General features: G+C 41.0%; 1 protein-coding gene across 1 annotated transcript; it reads left to right on the forward strand.

Moving 5' to 3' along the window:
- On the forward strand, positions 1 to 16,899 carry LOC307121813 (mucin-2-like; the record flags this gene model as incomplete). The annotated part of the gene is made up of 32 exons (XM_079809572.1): positions 1 to 107; positions 194 to 262; positions 2,053 to 2,094; positions 2,227 to 2,491; positions 2,614 to 2,725; positions 3,209 to 3,296; positions 3,395 to 3,474; positions 3,603 to 3,816; positions 3,988 to 4,113; positions 4,196 to 4,313; positions 4,392 to 4,530; positions 4,681 to 4,788; positions 4,963 to 5,032; positions 5,180 to 5,314; positions 5,533 to 5,700; positions 5,807 to 5,901; positions 5,992 to 6,121; positions 6,238 to 6,484; positions 6,593 to 6,633; positions 10,864 to 10,967; positions 11,099 to 11,250; positions 11,386 to 11,524; positions 11,624 to 11,737; positions 11,857 to 12,036; positions 12,122 to 12,361; positions 12,535 to 12,691; positions 12,838 to 12,969; positions 13,119 to 13,918; positions 14,585 to 15,271; positions 15,524 to 16,327; positions 16,464 to 16,561; positions 16,815 to 16,899. Exons 1-32 carry the CDS (start codon positions 17 to 19, stop codon positions 16,897 to 16,899), a joined length of 6,030 nt encoding a protein of 2,009 aa, XP_079665698.1. The 5' UTR covers positions 1 to 16.
- Between the last annotated feature and the right edge of the window lie 842 nt (positions 16,900 to 17,741).

The raw sequence follows: 17,741 nt of genomic DNA on the forward strand, positions 1-17,741 counted from the left end.
ACATTAGCTTTTGAGGATGGATGTCTCCATGGGGACTGTGAGGATGTCCCAGATGTGGATGCTGAAATGGGTCGTCCTAGTGGCCGGGCTGCAGTCCATACGAGCAGGTAAGCAGACTAAAACTGACCAAAAATTTAAGAAAAGCTCAAAATTCTTCAAATTAACATTCAAATATCAATTTCTATGCTTAAAGACTTCATGGGCGATTATGGGGACAGTATGAAGGATCCTATGGACTTTACCATTGCACCAACAACAACAGGTAAATATTTAATTATGTTGACATGTATGTATACGAGACATATTTGCATTGATTTACAAAGATTTGTAATATCAGAAATTTGTAAATAGATGTCGTGATCCACAACAAGTAAACCTTAAAACTTTGAAAAGTAATAAATATTCAGCAATTATGTATCAAAGTATTTAGGTTTAAATTTATAATCATGAAAAATTTGTTTAATTTATTTTTGATTTTGAGGTTTAAAAGTGTGCAGTAATAAAATACAACATAATATGTATTTTTCTCTGAATCACAAAAATGTAACATTTAACATAAAACACGTATTAAATTTTGAATGATAATAAATCATAACCCTTACATGATTTTTACCATGGTTGCAAGGTCAGGGACAATAGAAAGTTAAAGGAACTGAAATTGAAAATGTCAATGTTTTAAACATCTAATTCAGAGTCTTCCTAATGTATATAATTGTGAATAAAGTAATAATTATGATATATATACCACTTAAACGTTTACTATAAACACACATTATTTAGGACATACAAAGTTCAGTAAAAACATGTTAGAAATGTGCATACATCAAATACATTATTACTTTGAGGTGTACTCATATTTGAGTGGGTAAATATATTGGTAACACTTTATTTTACAGTGTCATTGTTACATATGTTACAAGCAGTTATTATACGAATCACTATGCATAATTACATGCAACTAAACCAAATAAAACCCTAATCCTAACCCTATAGTAAGTACATGTAGTTACTTAATATTTCTCAGTACGTAAATCGTTACAGTGTAACAAAAACACCTTAAAATATAGTGTAAACCACTTTATTTTACAATGTCCTTGTTAAATGTTACATGTTGTAGTTACAGTAGTGATAGCTATAAATTATGCATAATTACTTGCAGCTAACCCTAATTCTAACCCTATAGTAAGTACAGTTAATTATTACTAGTCAGTATATAAATGTATAATTACGCTGTAGTGCTGTAGACTTCCCTGGCCAGCCCAGGGAGGGTGCCTCGGTCCTGGGCACAGTAAAATCCGTTGTCCCTCTGGAGGTCAGTTGCGAGCGAAGATATTGTCTGCCTGGGTATTGTCGAGGAGGGGAGAAAAGGTGGCGACCCCTCCTATACAGACCGTTATGGGGCCGCTCAGAGCCACTCTGGCCGGGCGTAGAATTCAGTTTGGAAGACCGTCATGGGGCCGCTCAGAGCCACTCTGGCCGGGGCGTAGAATTCAGTTTGGATCAGTGAGGATCAGGCAGGCAGACTTGGGAACGGCATGCTCAGGGAAGGGGCGCCATGTGCGGGCTGAGACTTCCAGCAACCCCCTGGATCTGTTCAGAGATCCATACTCACAGAGCAGGGCAGGCATCCCGGGGAAGATGCACCGTCCTGGGCACGCTAGGGGCGAAAGACACCATGGAGGAAATTCCTCCTGAAAAATAAACTGGGTAACACGTTACATGTACTTACTATAGTAATAACAGTAAATCATGCATAATTATAAGTAATTAACCGTAACCATAACTCTATAGTAAGTACATGTAATTCATTATTATTACTCAGTACTTGTTTTAAGGTGACGTAGTTACATTGTAATTACAATGTAACTACGTCATCTTAAAATAAAGTGTAACCAATATTTTTAAGTGTAACCAATATTTTTAAGTGTAACAATTGCCCCCATAATGTGGCATTTGCGACACTGTGACATTGCATCAGTCTTTGAATGTGAAGGAAAATGCTTTAATACATTTTAATAAAATATGACAACAGTTTTCCTTTTTGTCTTTTAGATTTAGTGTTCCCCACTATGACAACTGTTCTGGTAACAAAAGGTATTTAAAAACATAATTTTATGCATGTGCAGCATCAGTTTTTACACTTTAGCAAACTAAATTGTGTATTTTTGCTCACTGAAAGTATTTACCACAGAGTTTTATATTCATAAACTTTCTCTCTTGGTTTAGTCGAACCGAATCCTGATCATCAATCCACGATCTGCAGCACATGGGGAAATTTCCACTTCAAGACATTTGATGGGCATTTCTTTCAAGTGCCAGACACGTGCAACTACGTTCTGGCGGTGATGTGTGACAGCGCAACTTCTGATTTTAACATCCAAATGCAAAGAGAGACTGTAAATGGCTTTATCACTTTTAGCACAGTCACAATAAAGCTGGAGGGGATAGTCATCAAACTCACTAATGGCAATATCACTATGAACGATCAAGCGTGAGTTGATATTTGCTTGGTTTTACATGAGTAACTACTGCATTAGTGCTGACTGAAAAGGGTGAAAAACCTTCTACAATTATAGTTATATACAAATACGTTTCTTACACTTTTTCTTACAGGGTTTCTGTTCCAATCAATCAGAATGGAATTAAAATCGAAGGAAGCCCAACAAGTATTAAGATCTCCAAATATGGATTGACTATCCTTTGGGAAGAAGACAACTCTATATTGGTATGATTTAGCATTATCTTGCTGTGTAAATACTTTTACTGTAATATGTGATTGTAAGATAATGAGCCAAGTATTATTCAAATGAAAACTGTAAAACTGATTTGATGAAATCTTTTGATAGCAGTAAAGAAAAACAAAGCAAACCTGACAAAGTGTAGGTTCTTCTTCAGAATGAGTCAAGATGAATCCATAACCCTATAATGAAATCACACACACACCCTTTAAGACATTATATATTTGCACACCATTATTAAGACTAATTAAACACCAAACAGGATATCAGTTCTACACATCATAAAGCAAATATTAATAGTCTAAGTAAGCCACAGTGAACCAACAGGTTTTCATACGCATCTGACAGCTCAATGTTGATTTTATTAAGTGTGTTTGTACAGCCATAAATAACCATTATGACAGACTAATTTTGAGAAAATAAACTGTATTTGTGTCACTGACATTATCTTATTATGTGATGTTCCCTAGATTGAACTTGCAGAGAAGTACCGAGGTCAGACCTGTGGACTCTGTGGAAACTACAACGGCAACAAGAATGACGATATTTCTGAAAACGGTAAACCTGATGTTTTGATCAAATGAAGTAGATATATGTTTGATTTACAGGTTATTTTGAATTAAATGCCAGACATTAACCAGATAAAACCCTTTCAGGTCCGGCCACATGGAAGGTGTCCACACCAACTGAATCCTGCGAGGAAGTTATACTTCCACCCAGGGATCAGTGCGACCAGGTATGAGAAAAAAAAAATCAAGAGTTTTATAAAAATTTGACCAGATTTTGTGCTGTCTTTTTTAAATGTATCTGTTTTGCCTCATTTGCTAATTGAAACATTGCTTTCAATAATTTATTTCTTTTTAGCAGGCAAGCATTTGCCATCAGCATGTCAGCAGTCCAGGGTTTAGTGACTGTTACAATGTGATGGACATGGTTTCATTTGAAAAAGCCTGTGTGGACGACCTGTGTCAATGTTACAGCAATCACAGCTGTCTCTGCAACACGCTGACGGAGATTTCACGACAGTGCACACATGCTGGAGGAAAACCAGGAACATGGAGGACAGAACAGCTCTGTCGTGAGTATCATTTCTGGAAGATGAATAGAAAAGGAAAAAAATCAGTGGGAATAAAATGCCATTACCACCATACCAGTTTACACTACCAGTTCGGACACATTTGACTGAATTTATGTGTCATGATACTGTATGGTGTGTGTGATATACTAATTGTCTTATTCTGTGGAGCAGCAAAGAGATGTAATCTAAACCTGCAATACCTGGAGTGTGGAAATCCGTGCAAGGACACCTGCTCAGATCCAAAAGCAAGTCTACTGTGTAAAGAACACTGTGTGGATGGCTGTTTCTGCCCTGAAGGTAATTTCGCACAATATCAAGAGAAAACACTGTTTTTTTTTCTTTCCCAAAATATATGGTATCATGCCTTCTTTTTGTAAAGGCACCGTGGAAGACGACATTGCTCAGAGGGGCTGTGTTCCTGTGAACCAGTGCCCATGTGTTCACGATGGCACAGTATATCAATCAGGAGACTCTTTCAAACAAGCTTGTAAAAAATGGTAACATTTAAATATTTTTGTCTCGTTTAAAATCCTTTACACATTTCCCCATGCTAACACTGCTGCTTTCTGTGTCAGTGAGTGTGCCGCGGGACACTGGAACTGTACATACCTGGATTGTCCCGGAATCTGCTCTGTTGTGGGAGGGTCTCATGTCACCACTTTTGATGGAAAGAGCTTCACCTTCAGCGGAAACTGTGACTACATCCTCACTAAGGTCTGTCAGGATATCAGATGATCCACAAATGTTTTCTGTCAGGGTTAAATTCACATGGTTTATATTACTATCAGGAAAGTGGGGACATTATAATTTATATTGAATGATTATATATAATTTAGAGGTACTTACAGTCTTTTTTTATTCCAGCACTCTAATGACAGTGATATTGCTGTCGTGGGAAATCTGGCAAAGTGTGATCCGGCCCGAACAGACACATGTCTAAATTCAGTTACCCTTGTCATCTCTGGGACCACTGTAAGTATTAGGTTTATTTTTCCTATTTATAATAACTGTTGCATGTTTTCATCATTTTATATTCTAAAATAACCAAAATACATAATTTTACAGTACAAAAATCAGCAAAATCCTCCAAGATGCAAGTACAAAACATAATTTTGTTTTCTTTTTGTTGTTTTATTTATAAAACAGATTAGTTTTTCCTCCAGTGGCGTTGTGACACTGAATGGAAACAGCCCTTTTAAGCTTCCTGCTACCAAAGGTGGGTTATTATAAGCATGTTAAACATAAAATTAAACATCATTAAATGCATTTATCTGAAAAACCCTATTTTTCAAATGCAGATGTACAAAAAAAGTAATTGTCGACTAGTTGTTTTGTATCCTAACCACTTATTTCATTGTCACAGGTCCTGTGAGCATTTTCCAGCCCTCTTCCTCCTTCATTATTGCTGATATGAAGAGTCTCCGTCTAGAGATCCAGTTGATTCCAGTCATGCAGTTGTATATTGTGGCCAGCACTGAAGAGAAAGGGAAAATGAGTGGTGAGTTGTCAAAAAATTGTTACAGAAGGTACAAAAATAAGAAAATGGACCTTTATAAAACTAGAATATTATAAACTGACCAATGGTTAAAATGTATATTAATACAAAAACAATGTATATGACCCCTTAAAAAAATGTATCAGTACATAGAGAATGAATGACAGCAGGTATTGTTTAAATCTTTAACTATTTTTTATTCTACACATTGCTTATTTCAGGTCTGTGTGGAAACTATAATGATGTCCAAACAGATGATTTTAAAACAGAATCAGGCATTACAGAGGGAACACCAATAACTTTTGTCAACTTTTGGAAGAAAAATCCATACAGCTGTCCAGATCTTGAAAACACATTTGACAACCCCTGTAGCATGAGTGTTGACACAGGTATACACAGTATTACAAACATTAAGAAATAACAATACGATTATATGCAATCATTAATGTTGCAAATATTACAGAACTATATCAAGTCGTTATTCTTTCCATTCAGAGAAACTTGCGAAAGACTGGTGTTCCCGTCTCACAAACCCAAATGGCACCTTCTCCCAATGTCATTCAGAAATATGTCCTGAGATGTACTACCAAGTGAGTGTTTTTGCACACTTTTCTCTTTTGAAATTAAGTGTATACATGTATGAATTACATTTAATTGCATCTGGGTTTAATCCTCTGCAGTGGTGCGTCTATGACACCTGCAAGTGTGCAGATATTAGGAAGTGTATGTGTGCGGCTGTGTCCAACTATGTACATGCGTGTGCTGCCAAAGGAGTCATTCTCCAGGGCTGGATGGATTCAGATCCCTGTGGTGAGAACATTTTGTTTGTACAGTTCTATGTAAGTCATGTATTTGGATCACATTCCGTTGATTTGGAATAAAATTAAACAATGAATCATCATAAAAATGTGTTTATCTGTGCTTAGTATCCGAGTGTTCAGAAAACATGAAGTACTCCTACAGCGTGACAAGCTGTAGCAGAACCTGCCGCTCTTTCGGTGAACAAAATAACACCTGCCAAGGGTCCTTCACACCTGTAGACGGCTGTGTCTGTTCTGAGGGAACATACCTCAACGAAGCCGGCAGCTGTATTCCTGCTGACCAGTGTCCTTGTTACAAAGGCAACATGGTCATAGAGCCATCGGGAGTATCCTACATAGATGGTGTAGCATGGTATATGAGTTCCTCATTTCACAATCAGTTCATTGTTGACAGAATACTAATGACAACTCTTGACGACCATTAGAAATTACTGATTTGTACAATTTTGTCATATTACAGCACCTGTAACCTTGGCAAATTGCACTGCGCCAGTCCAGAAGGTAAGTTAAATGCAACTTAAAGGCACAATTTGTAAGATTTTTGCATTAAAATATCTAAAAACCACTAGAAGAATGTTATATATTTTGTTGATTTGTGTACTTACGTTATCCCAAATGTTTCCAAGATTGTTTAAATCCAGATAAATAAGCTATTTTAACCAGGACACGGATCGTGTCCGTGTTTTGCCTATCAATGACATCATCCCCACGTTACCCTCGATTTCCAGTTTTATTTTGTAGAAACCATGGAAACACCAAAGACGCTTTAATATATTATGTGTTTTATTAGACAGGTGAGCAACAGTTTGGATGCATTCATCGACAGAAAACTAATCATTGTTATATAGCTCAACACAGTTTTATTGTTTAGAGGGGTATAATGCCTTTTTACAATATGTAAAATAAGTCTGATGAGTGTGTATGTGAAGTTTTAGCTCAAAATACCCCATAGATTTTTTGTAGCATCTTAGCATTGTCACTTTTTGAGGGTGAGCAAAATCTCGCCATTTTTGTGTGTCCCTTTAAATGCAAATGAGCTGCTGCTCCCTACCCGCTTTCCAGAAGAGGGCAGAGTTTCAAGAGCTTGTGTTTGCAGCTCCGATTATTTACCTCACACACTAACAAGGTCAGCCTTTTATGTTCAAACTGGAGTCGGACAATGATTCTCAAGAAGAAGTGACAACATGTGGAATGCAACAGGGCGTTTCTGAATGGTTAGTTGAGGAATTTATAATAATAATAAATAATAATAATACATTTTATTTGTAACGCACTTTACATTAAACAAAATCTTAAAGTGCTACAGATTTAAAACAATAAAAAATATATATATATATAAAATAATAATAAATAAAACTGAAAAATTAAAGCAACAAATCAAAAGCTCGGCTAAAAAGGTGGGTTTTAAGACCACATTTAAAAGCATCAACAGTCTGTGGGATCAGCAAGTGGTCAGGGAGAGCATTCCACAGACGAGGGGCTGCTGAGCAGAAGGCCTGATCTCCCATAGTACGGAGTTTGGTCGTGAGAGTTTTGAGAAGATATGTTGAAACAGACCGAAGGTTACGTGTGGATGTTTGTGTGGTGAGGAGTTCCTTGAGATAGGTGGGTGCGTCCCCATGGATGCACTGATGAGTGAGATATTATACTCAATCCTGAGCAAGACAGGAAGCCAGTGATTTGAGAATGGGGGTGAGATGGTCGTATTTGCGCACCCTCATCAGGATCCTAGCAGCGCTGTTCTGAATATACCGCAGATTCTGGAGATTTTTGTCAGGGATCCCGATAAGGAGCGCATTGCGGTAGTCCAGCCTGGAGGAGACAAAGGCGCGGACAAGCTTCTCCGCATCTGCCAGTGTTAGTAATGGACGAAGTTTGGCAATGTTTCTGAGGTGGAAGAAGGAGGTCTTACACAGATGCTTGATGTGAGCTTCAAAAGTAAGTTGGGATTCCAATCTGACCCCCAGGTTGGTGACTGATGTGGAAAGTGGAATGTCCTGATCAGAGAAAGCAATGCTGGTGATAACGGATTTCCGGACCTGAAGTGGAGTGCCGACTAGGATTGCTTCAGTCTTGGAGCTGTTTAGCTGCAGAAAGTTTTGCTTCATCCACGCCTTTATCTCATCCAAGCAAAGTGATCAAAGTGGATGGAGTGAGGTCAGCAGAGGGGGAAGAATTTGTCCTTAGGTAAAGTTGAGTGTCATCAGCATAGCAATGAAAAGAAATCCCATGCCGGCTGATGACACGGCCAAGTGGCATGTAGAGGATGAACAGGATGGGGCCGAGCACTGAGCCTTGAGGGACACCGCAAGTGACGTTATGTGACAGGGATGTAGCTTCTCCCAACGCAACATATTCAGTTCTCCCAGTGAGATACGATGAGAACCAGTTGAGGACAGAGTCAGAGGGCCCGATGGTGGAATGTGAGCGGTGAAGGAGGATGTTATGATCAACCGTATCGAAAGCTGCAGATAAGTCCAGGAGGATGAGAAGGGATGAGGAACCAGCATCTGCCGCCATCAATAGGTCATTTGGACCCTGACCAAAGCTGTTTCTGTGCTGTGTCCAGTGCGGAAACCAGGCTGAAATTTCTCATAAAGATTGTTTTGGTGGATGGAAGGTTGGAAGGATGGAAGGTTGGAGGTTGAAGGTTGGAGATGGGTCTGTAGTTGTCAGTAATATCTGGGTCTAAAGTGGGTTTTTTAAGAAGTGGTGTGATGATAGCAGTTTTGAGTGATGAAGGAACATGGCCAGCCTGGAGGGAATGATTAATGATCTTGGTTAAAAGGGGACTTAAGACACAGAGGTTTGATTTTACCAAGGCTGTGGGAAAAGGATCCAGTGCACAGGTGGATGGTTTTATCTTTCTGATGATGTCCTCAACCACGCGCTGTGTGATGATGGAGAAGCAGCAGAGATGTTGGACAGTCCCAGGCTGTGGATCGAAAGTCGGGACAGGCAGAGAGGAGGTGCTAGAAAGGTGAAAGTGGATGTTGTCTACTTTGGCAGGAGGGGGTATCAACATGAATATTAAAATCTCCTAATATTAAAATGTTGGCAGAAGTAAAGCAGAGAGTTGTAAGAAAGTCATGCATCTCAGTGATAAAAACAGAATTTGTTTTGGGAGGCAGATAAATAAGGAGTATTGTCAAAGAAAAAGGGGGTTTACATTTAAAAGCAAGGTATTCAAATGATGACACTGTGGGCAAAGGGAGAAAAGACAGCTCCAATGATTGTCTATGAATTACAGCTAAGCCACCACCACGACCAGTGTTACGGGCTTTCTCCAAGTAGCTGTAACCAGGGGGACAGGCTTCATTTAGTGCTGAGTAAACGGCAGGTTGATGCTATGTTTCCGTTAAGCACATTACGTCTAATCCCTTATCCATGATGTGGTCTTGGATGAAAGATGATTTATTTGTGAGGGATTGTGCCGTAAAAAGTTCCATTTTGAGCGTTGATGGGGTGATGAATCTCGTTATTGGCCGTAATACACTAAAATCCACTCCACGTTTTCTGTCATGCTCTGTGCTAAAAGATCTCGCGGTGTTTCCCATGCAGTTTATGTAGCGGATGTGGAGTTAACTATCTTCAAGTCATCGATTAGCATGTTCTGTCATGATAATCTATAAATCGCTCTTGTGGGAACTGTTGTAAGATGCCTTCAGAGCCAGAGAATATCTGCTGCATGAAGATAGAACAGGTATAGTTTAGTTTCATCTTGCTTTTATGACATGCTATTGCATTTGTATTACGTACTGTATTGCAATAAATGTAAAAAAGATGGCTTGAGCAGACTCCCAAATTGCTCTGCTACAACAACTCTTCTCTAAAGCAGCCCAACTTGGCCTCACCTTGTTTGTTGCGTGTTCCCGGGGGCAGGGTTTATGTTCATTTTAAGGTTAGTGATGTCACTAATCCGGGAAGAAGCTTGTTGTAGTCCCTACAAGGCGTTTATTTTAGTCCTTAAAAAGTGCTTTCCTTAAAAGAAAATATCTCCCTTTGCTTTGAACTTTGAGCGTTGTACCTTTTCAGATGTCGTTTATGCTCAAACAGCAACATTACACACTAACTAAAGTTTAAAAAGTGAAATAATAAATCAACCACCCCTTTAAATCTAATTTTCTTGATTTACATCACATGAGTACCATGTTTTACCATGCTTAATATCGATCTCGCTTACTGCAGTGTGCAACAAGTGTCTCATAGCAGCCGCCGAGCGAACACAAAGAGTAGCATTATAACAACTTTCAACACACTCAAATGTATCTAATATGATAAAACAGCGCTGCATTACCCCACATACACATGACTGGAAGAAGCAGAAACAGTCGTCTGCGGCATAATAAAAGCTGCACTGCTCTCGAGCATGTGTCACGCTTGTCTCTCAATAGCAATCGCTCCAGCTGCCTCGTTCCGCTCCACCCTTCTTCATACTACAGTAACGTTAACAAATCTTTAATACATTAGCTCATCCATGAATATGATTTCTGCCCGAGTCCCATCAAATTATTTTCCACCGGCTGTAGAGGTGAAGACAACAACTCCCACGATTCCGCGAAATCAAGGCGTCATCAAGCTATGCCTTTGTTTTGAATAAGCGACCTCTAGCGGCGAAAATGACATATTGTGCCTTTAACTCTGCCACTAGTCAAATTCTAATTTGAGTTATCACTGGTATGATTTCTGGTATGATGATGTTTCCCATCTATGTGCCTGTTGTGTTTGTAGACTGTGTGGCTCCAATGGTCTTCTTCAAATGCTCAGATTATGAACCTGGAAAAAAAGGGACGGAATGTCAAAGAACATGTCAGAACCAAGACATAAACAATTGCGTGAGTTTGGATGGGGAAAGCATGACATACATCTCTCTGTTTTGGTTGCCACAAATGTATTTGTAAAACAGAGCTATGAAGAAACGGGTGGGTTAACACTGTTGGACCTTCTTGATTTGTTTTGCCTGTAGGTGAGCACAGGGTGTGTATCAGGGTGTATGTGTCCAGATGATCTTCTAGCTGATGCAAATGGTTGGTGTGTGGAGAGGAAAAACTGCTCCTGTGTCCATAATGGTGTCAAATATTTACCTGGGGAGTCAGTTCAAGAGGACTGTAACAACTGGTAAGTCAACATTGATAGCAGTAGGAGAGAAATCACAGTTATACCATCACCACTTGTGAGCTATTTTTTCTTAAATATTTATTTCCCAATATAAGCTTTAAAAGGTTAATCTGTGAATTGCTATCTATATTTCAGCACATGCACAAACGGGATGTGGACTTGTACAGATAAAGAGTGTTATGGCACATGTACCATCTTTGGCGACGGCCATTTCATGACTTTTGATGGCAAGAAATATTCTTTCCACGGAGACTGTGAACACGTCTTAGTCCATGTATGTTTTCAGTCAATTTGGGTTCTTGCCTAATTTAAGAAGAAAAAAAAAAAGTCAAATTATGACCTGACAAACAATTTGTTTGTGCAACCCCCTTAGGATTACTGTAAGAAAGACCAGAGTCCATATTCTTTACGCCTGGTGACAGAGAACATTCCCTGTGGTGGCAGCAGCAGCACCATTTGCTCCAAGTCCATCAATCTCTTCTTTGGGGTGAGGTTATTTCATAGCTCAAAATCAGCTTCTTGTAGTCATAAAAACCTCACGAGAGAGTCCAATTACTTATGCTGTTTATGGATAACTTTCTTCCACTGAATACTTCAATCCTGCAGAGATACAAGATGATTTTATCCGAGGAGAATGGGATCAAAGTTGTTGAAAGCAATGGCACTGAATACCAATATCAAATCCATACTGCTGGGATATACAATGTCATAGAGGTCAAAGGTCTTTTGAACTTAATCTGGGACAATAAAACGAGTCTGATGCTCCAACTCCATCCTAAATTTAAGGTACGCATTACCCCTACTGCATACACCAACACACAATCATCCTGTTCATCCTCTTACCTTAACATCCTCTTGATCTCTATGACAGGGCATGGTGTGTGGACTGTGTGGAAACTTTGATGGTAATGCGAATAATGACTTTGTAAAGCATGATGGAGAAGAGGTCACGGATGTGGTGGCATTCGGGAATAGTTGGAAGGTGAATCCCAGCTGCCCAGAAATGAGCGACTTGACTAGCCCATGCGAAAGAAATCCACATCGGAGTGCCTGGGCTATCAAACAATGCAGCATCATCACAAGCCCCGTCTTTAAGGACTGCCATTCACGTGTATGTAAAATGATCAACTTTGTGAATTCAGAAGGTTGTTGGTCTTTTGGACTTTGTTTAAATGGTCAGCTTTTGTTGGTTCCACGCCTGGAACAAAAAAAATATTTCTTACCATTTTACAAATCAGCAAAGCACATAAAAGCTGAAAGTTCTACTGACTTTCCTGTGTCTAGGTGGACTCTGGCCCATACCATGATGCCTGTGTAAGGGACACCTGTGCATGTGACAGCGGGGGGGACTGTGATTGTTTCTGTACTGCAGTGGCAGCTTATGCTGCTGAATGCCGTAAAAAAGGAGCTTGTGTAGCATGGCGGACCCCAAAGATTTGCCGTAAGTCCCAATTCTGTTAGAAATTGTGTTCATTGCATTCAGAATTCCTATTATGAAGGTCCACACAACTAAAAACTCATTACCTTGTATCATTTGATCTCCTATAAACATTGTCATAATGCTGACTGAATTGGTTGTTCTTGCAGCTTTATTCTGTGAGTACTACAACAACCCTCAAGATGAATGTGAATGGCACTACAAAACCTGTGGATCAGCCTGCATGAAAACTTGCAGAAACCCATCAGGAACCTGCTCTAATCAAATTCCTCTCCTGGAGGGTATGAATTCATCTTGCACTTTCTGTAAAGCTGCTTTGAAACAATGTGTATTGTGAAAAGCGCTATACAAATAAATTTGAATTGAATTGAATTGAAGAGTCAAGAAGTGTCTCTTGTTTATTCCATCTGGCCTTTTGTTATATTCCCAGGGTGTTTTCCTAAGTGCCCTTCAGACAAGCCATTTTTGAGGGAGGACACCTGGAAATGTGTTACAGAGGCAGAATGTGTTTCTCTGTGTACCTATGATGGGAAGATATATACTACTGAAGAAGTGGTGTACGATACCACAGATGGCAATGGAACATGCTTTACTGCTGTGTGTGGATCCAATGGGATGATAATAAGAACTATTAGAAAATGCTTGACAACAACTACCCCATTCACTTTCACAACTCCACCACAGACTACTAAAACATCAATTACAATACCGATCACCACCAGAACAACACCAGAAACACCATCAACAGCTACTACAACTGCTGTTCCACCGACACCTACATCACCTGGAATTACTACTGCTGTTACTGCTGAAACACCATCTACAGAATCTCCACCTCCTCCAAGAACAGAAACACCATCAACAGCTACTACAACTGCTGTTCCACCGACACCTACATCACCTGGAATTACTACTGCTGTTACTGCTGAAACACCATCTACAGTATCTCCACCAACCCCAAGAACAGAAACACCATCAACAGCTACTACAACTGCTGTTCCACCGACACCTACATCACCTGGAATTACTACTGCTGTTACTGCTGAAACACCATCTACAGTATCTCCCTCTACCCCAGGAACAGAAACGCCATCAACAGCTACTACAACTGCTGTTCCACCGACACCTACATCACCTGGAATTACTACTGCTGTTACTGCTGAAACACCATCTACAGTATCTCCACCTACCCCAGAAACAGAAACACCATCAACAGCTACTACAACTGCTGTTCCACCGACACCTACATCACCTGGAATTACTACTGCTGTTACTGCTGAAACACCATCTACAGTATCTCCACCTACCCCAGAAACAGAAACGCCATCAACAGCTACTACAACGGCTGTTCCACCGACACCTACATCACCTGAAATTACTACTGCTGTTACTGCTGAAACACCATCTACAGTATCTCCACCTACCCCAGAAACAGAAACGCCATCAACAGCTACTACAACTGCTGTTCCACCGACACCTACATCACCTGGAATTACTACTGCTGTTACTGCTGAAACACCATCTACAGTATCTCCACCTACCCCAGAAACAGAAACGCCATCAACAGCTACTACAACTGTTGTTCCAACGACACCTACATCACCTGGAATTACTACTCCTGTTACTGCTGAAACACCATCTACAGTATCTCCACCTACCCCAGAAACAGAAACGCCATCAACAGCTACTACAACTGTTGTTCCACCGACACCTACATCACCTGGAATTACTACTGCTGTTACTGCTGAAACACCATCTACAGTATCTCCCTCTACCCCAGAAACAGAAACGCCATCAACAGCTACTACAACTGCTGTTCCACCGACACCTACATCACCTGGAATTACTACTGCTGTTACTGCTGAAAAACCATCTACAGTATCTCCACCTACCCAGGAAACAGAAACGCCATCAACAGCTACTACAACTGCTGTTCCACCAACACCTACATCACCTGAAATTACTACTGCTGTTACTGCTGAAACACCATCTACAGTATCTCCACCTACCCAGGAAACAGAAACGCCATCAACAGCTACTACAACTGCTGTTCCACCAACACCTACATCACCTGAAATTACTACTGCTGTTACTGCTGAAACACCATCTACAGTATCTCCCTCTACCCCAGGAACAGAAACGCCATCAACAGCTACTACAACTGCTGTTCCACCGACACCTACATCACCTGAAATTACTACTGCTGTTACTGCTGAAACACCATCTACAGTATCTCCCTCTACCCCAGAAACAGAAACGCCATCAACAGCTACTACAACTGCTGTTCCACCGCCACCTACAGGACCACAAATTTCTACTACTGCTATTACTGCTGAAACACCATCTACAGTATCTCCTTCTACCCCAGGAACAGAAACGCCATCAACAGCTACTACAACTGCTGTTCCACCGACACCTACATCACCTGAAATTACTACTGCTGTTACTGCTGAAACACCATCTACAGTATCTCCACCTACCCCAGAAACAGAAACGCCATCAACAGCTACTACAACTGTTGTTCCAACGACACCTACATCACCTGGAATTACTACTGCTGTTACTGCTGAAACACCATCTACAGTATCTCCACCTACCCCAGAAACAGAAACGCCATCAACAGCTACTACAACTGTTGTTCCACCGACACCTACATCACCTGGAATTACTACTGCTGTTACTGCTGAAACACCATCTACAGTATCTCCCTCTACCCCAGAAACAGAAACGCCATCAACAGCTACTACAACTGCTGTTCCACCGACACCTACATCACCTGGAATTACTACTGCTGTTACTGCTGAAACACCATCTACAGTATCTCCACCTACCCAGGAAACAGAAACGCCATCAACAGCTACTACAACTGCTGTTCCACCGACACCTACATCACCTGAAATGACTACTGCTGTTACTGCTGAAACACCATCTACAGTATCTCCACCTACCCAGGAAACAGAAACGCCATCAACAGCTACTACAACTGCTGTTCCACCGACACCTACATCACCTGGAATTACTACTGCTGTTACTGCTGAAACACCATCTACAGTATCTCCACCTACCCAGGAAACAGAAACGCCATCAACAGCTACTACAACTGCTGTTCCACCGACACCTACATCACCTGGAATTACTACTGCTGTTACTGCTGAAAAACCATCTACAGTATCTCCCTCTACCCCAGGAACAGAAACGCCATCAACAGCTACTACAACTGCTGTTCCAACGACACCAACATCACCTGGAATTACTACTGCTGTTACTGCTGAAACACCATCTACAGTATCTCCACCTACCCAGGAAACAGAAACGCCATCAACAGCTACTACAACTGCTGTTCCACCGACACCTACATCACCTGAAATGACTACTGCTGTTACTGCTGAAACACCATCTACAGTATCTCCCTCTACCCCAGGAATAGAAACGCCATCAACAGCTACTACAACTGCTGTTCCACCGCCACCTACAGGACCACAAATTTCTACTACTGCTATTACTGCTGAAACACCATCTACAGTATCTCCTTCTACCCCAGGAACAGAAACGCCATCAACAGCTACTACAACTGCTGTTCCACCGACACCTACATCACCTGGAATTACTACTGCTGTTACTGCTGAAACACCATCTACAGTATCTCCACCTACCCCAGAAACAGAAACGCCATCAACAGCTACTACAACTGCTGTTCCACCGACACCTACGTCACCTGGAATTACTACTGCTGTTACTGCTGAAACACCATCTACAGTATCTCCCTCTACCCCAGGAACAGAAACGCCATCAACAGCTACTACAACTGCTGTTCCACCGACACCTACATCACCTGAAATTACTACTGCTGTTACTGCTGAAACACCATCTACAGTATCTCCACCTACCCCAGAAACAGAAACGCCATCAACAGCTACTACAACTGCTGTTCCACCAACACCTACATCACCTGGAATTACTACTGCTGTTACTGCTGAAACACCATCTACAGTATCTCCCTCTACCCCAGAAACAGAAACGCCATCAATTGCTACTACAACTGCTGTTCCACCGACACCTACATCACCTGGAATTACTACTGCTGTTACTGCTGAAACACCATCTACAGTATCTCCCTCTACCCCAGGAACAGAAACGCCATCAACAGCTACTACAACTGCTGTTCCACCGACACCTACATCACCTGGAATTACTACTGCTGTTACTGCTGAAACACCATCTACAGTATCTCCACCTACCCAGGAAACAGAAACGCCATCAACAGCTACTACAACGGCTGTTCCACCGACACCTACATCACCTGAAATTACTACTGCTGTTACTGCTGAAACACCATCTACAGTGTCTCCCTCTACCCCAGGAACAGAAACGCCATCAACAGCTACTACAACTGCTGTTCCACCGCCACCTACAGGACCACAAATTTCTACTACTGCTATTACTGCTGAAACACCATCTACAGTATCTCCTTCTACCCCAGGAACAGAAACGCCATCAACAGCTACTACAACTGCTGTTCCACCGACACCTACATCACCTGGAATTACTACTGCTGTTACTGCTGAAACACCATCTACAGTATCTCCCTCTACCCCAGAAACAGAAACGCCATCAACAGCTACTACAACTGTTGTTCCACCGACACCTACATCACCTGGAATTACTACTGCTGTTACTGCTGAAACACCATCTACAGAATCTCCTTCTACCCCAGAAACAGAAACGCCATCAACAGCTACTACAACTGCTGTTCCACCGACACCTACATCACCTGGAATTACTACTGCTGTTACTGCTGAAACACCATCTACAGTATCTCCACCTACCCCAGAAACAGAAACCCCATCAACAGCTACTACAACTGTTGTTCCACCGACACCTACATCACCTGGAATTACTACTGCTGTTACTACTGAAACACCATCTACAGTATCTCCCTCTACCCCAGAAACAGAAACGCCATCAACAGCTACTACAACTGCTGTTCCACCGACACCTACATCACCTGGAATTACTACTGCTGTTACTGCTGAAACACCGTCTACAGTATCTC

This window comes from Gobio gobio (genome assembly GCF_949357685.1).
Source record: "Gobio gobio genome assembly, chromosome: 25".
In the NCBI taxonomy this organism is placed as follows: domain Eukaryota; kingdom Metazoa; phylum Chordata; class Actinopteri; order Cypriniformes; family Gobionidae; genus Gobio; species Gobio gobio.